The sequence below is a fragment of the Onychostruthus taczanowskii genome, unplaced genomic scaffold (genome assembly GCF_017590055.1).
Source record: "Onychostruthus taczanowskii isolate IOZ18803 unplaced genomic scaffold, ASM1759005v1 scaffold240, whole genome shotgun sequence".
Lineage (NCBI taxonomy): Eukaryota > Metazoa > Chordata > Aves > Passeriformes > Passeridae > Onychostruthus > Onychostruthus taczanowskii.
The window spans coordinates 226,362-227,931 of NW_024499685.1; the positions used below are offsets into that span (position 1 = coordinate 226,362).

General features: G+C 70.4%; 1 protein-coding gene across 1 annotated transcript in view; it reads left to right on the plus strand.

Annotated features, from left to right (window-relative positions):
• The window catches only part of NRBP2 (nuclear receptor binding protein 2), a 42,194-nt gene that overhangs the window by 28,786 nt on the left and 11,838 nt on the right, over positions 1 to 1,570 (plus strand). Inside the window, exons 6-7 of the mRNA XM_041406109.1 lie at positions 130 to 199; positions 662 to 746. Coding sequence (XP_041262043.1) covers positions 130 to 199; positions 662 to 746 — 155 coding nt within the window. The remainder of the gene's footprint in view (positions 1 to 129; positions 200 to 661; positions 747 to 1,570) is intronic.

Consider the following 1,570-nt stretch of genomic DNA (forward strand, 5'->3'; position numbering starts at 1 on the left):
AGGGGGGCCCGAGGGGTCCGGGGGGGTTGGCAGGAGGAAGGGGCGGGGGTCACACAGGGTGTGGGGGGGATCCCGGGCAGGCAGGAGCCCCGAGGATTGGGGGGTCCCTTTTTGGGGTGCCAACCTCAGCATCGCCTTTTCTTCCCCTATGCCCTCCCAATGCCCGCCCCGGCAGTTTGGCACCGGGTGTTTGCCAACGGTGAGTGACCCACGGCCACCCCCCGCCCTGGGGACACCCTGCAGCCCCCAGCCCCACCGGGGGGCACCGGGCACGGGCCTGGGCGCTGTGGGGAGGGGGCACCGGGCACGGGCACGGCCTGGGCGCGGGAATGAGAATGGGAATCAGAATTGGGATTAGGAACGGGAATGGGAACGGGAATGGGAATGGGCACAGGAGTGGGCATGGGAACGGGTACGGGGGCTGCGCAGTGGTGGCCGGCAGGGGAGGGCAGGGGACACAGGTGGGAACAGGGGAGGGCAGGGGTGGGTATCCACGGGGATGGCGTGGGGTGCCCCGGGGCTGTCCAGGTGAGGGTGTGCAGGTGGGGATGCCCAGGTGGGTGTCCAGGTGGCTGTGCCCAGGTGGGTGTGCAGGTGGGGGTACCCAGGTGGGGCTGTCCCAGGGGTACCCAGGTGGGTGTGTCTGGGTGGGTGTGCCCAGGTGGGGATGCCAGCTGGAGGTGTCTAGGTGAGGGTGCCCAGGTGCAGCTGTCCCAGGGCTGCCCAGGTTGGGGTGCTCAGGTCAGGTGAGGGTGTGTCCAGGTGCAGCTGTCCCAGGGCTGCCCAGGTTGGGGTGCCCAGGTGGGGCTGTCCCAGCTGTGGGGAGGGGGCACCGGGCACGGTCTGGGTGCTGTGGGGAGGGGGCATCCCTCAGACCCCCATCCCCTGGGAGCGGCTGCTGCTGGGTGGGAGCAGAGGGGGGTGGGCAGGAGCACAGACCCCCCCTCAGACCCCCGGGGTGGGCACTCACTGACCCCATGGATGGGCACACTCAGACCCCATGGGTGGGCACTCACAGACCTCATGGGTGGGCACTGTCCCAGGTGGGCTCTATCCCCGGTGTCCCTGTCCTGGGTGGGCCCTGTCCCGGGTGTCCCTGTCCCGGGTGTCCCTGTCCCGGGTGGGCTCTGTCCCAGGTGTCCCTGTCCCGGGTGTCCCTGTCCCGGGTGGGCTCTATCCCGGGTGTCCCTGTCCCGGGTGTCCCTGTCCCGGGTGGGCTCTGTCCCAGGTGTCCCTTATCCGGGTTGTCCCTGTCCCGGGTGGGCTCTGTCCCAGGTGTCCCTGTCCCGGGTGTCCCTGTCCCGGGTGGGCTCTATCCCGGGTGTCCCTGTCCCGGGTGTCCCTGTCCCGGGTGGGCTCTGTCCCAGGTGGGCTCTATCCCTGGTGTCCCTGTCCCGGGTGGGCTCTGTCCCAGGTGTCCCTGTCCCGGGTGTCCCTGTCCCGGGTGGGCTCTCTCCCAGGTGTCCCTGTCCCGGGTGTCCCTGCCCCGGGTGTCCCTGTCCCGGGTGGGCTCTATCCTGGGTGTCCCTGTCCCGGGTGTCCCTGTCCCGGGTGGGCTCTGTCCCAGGTG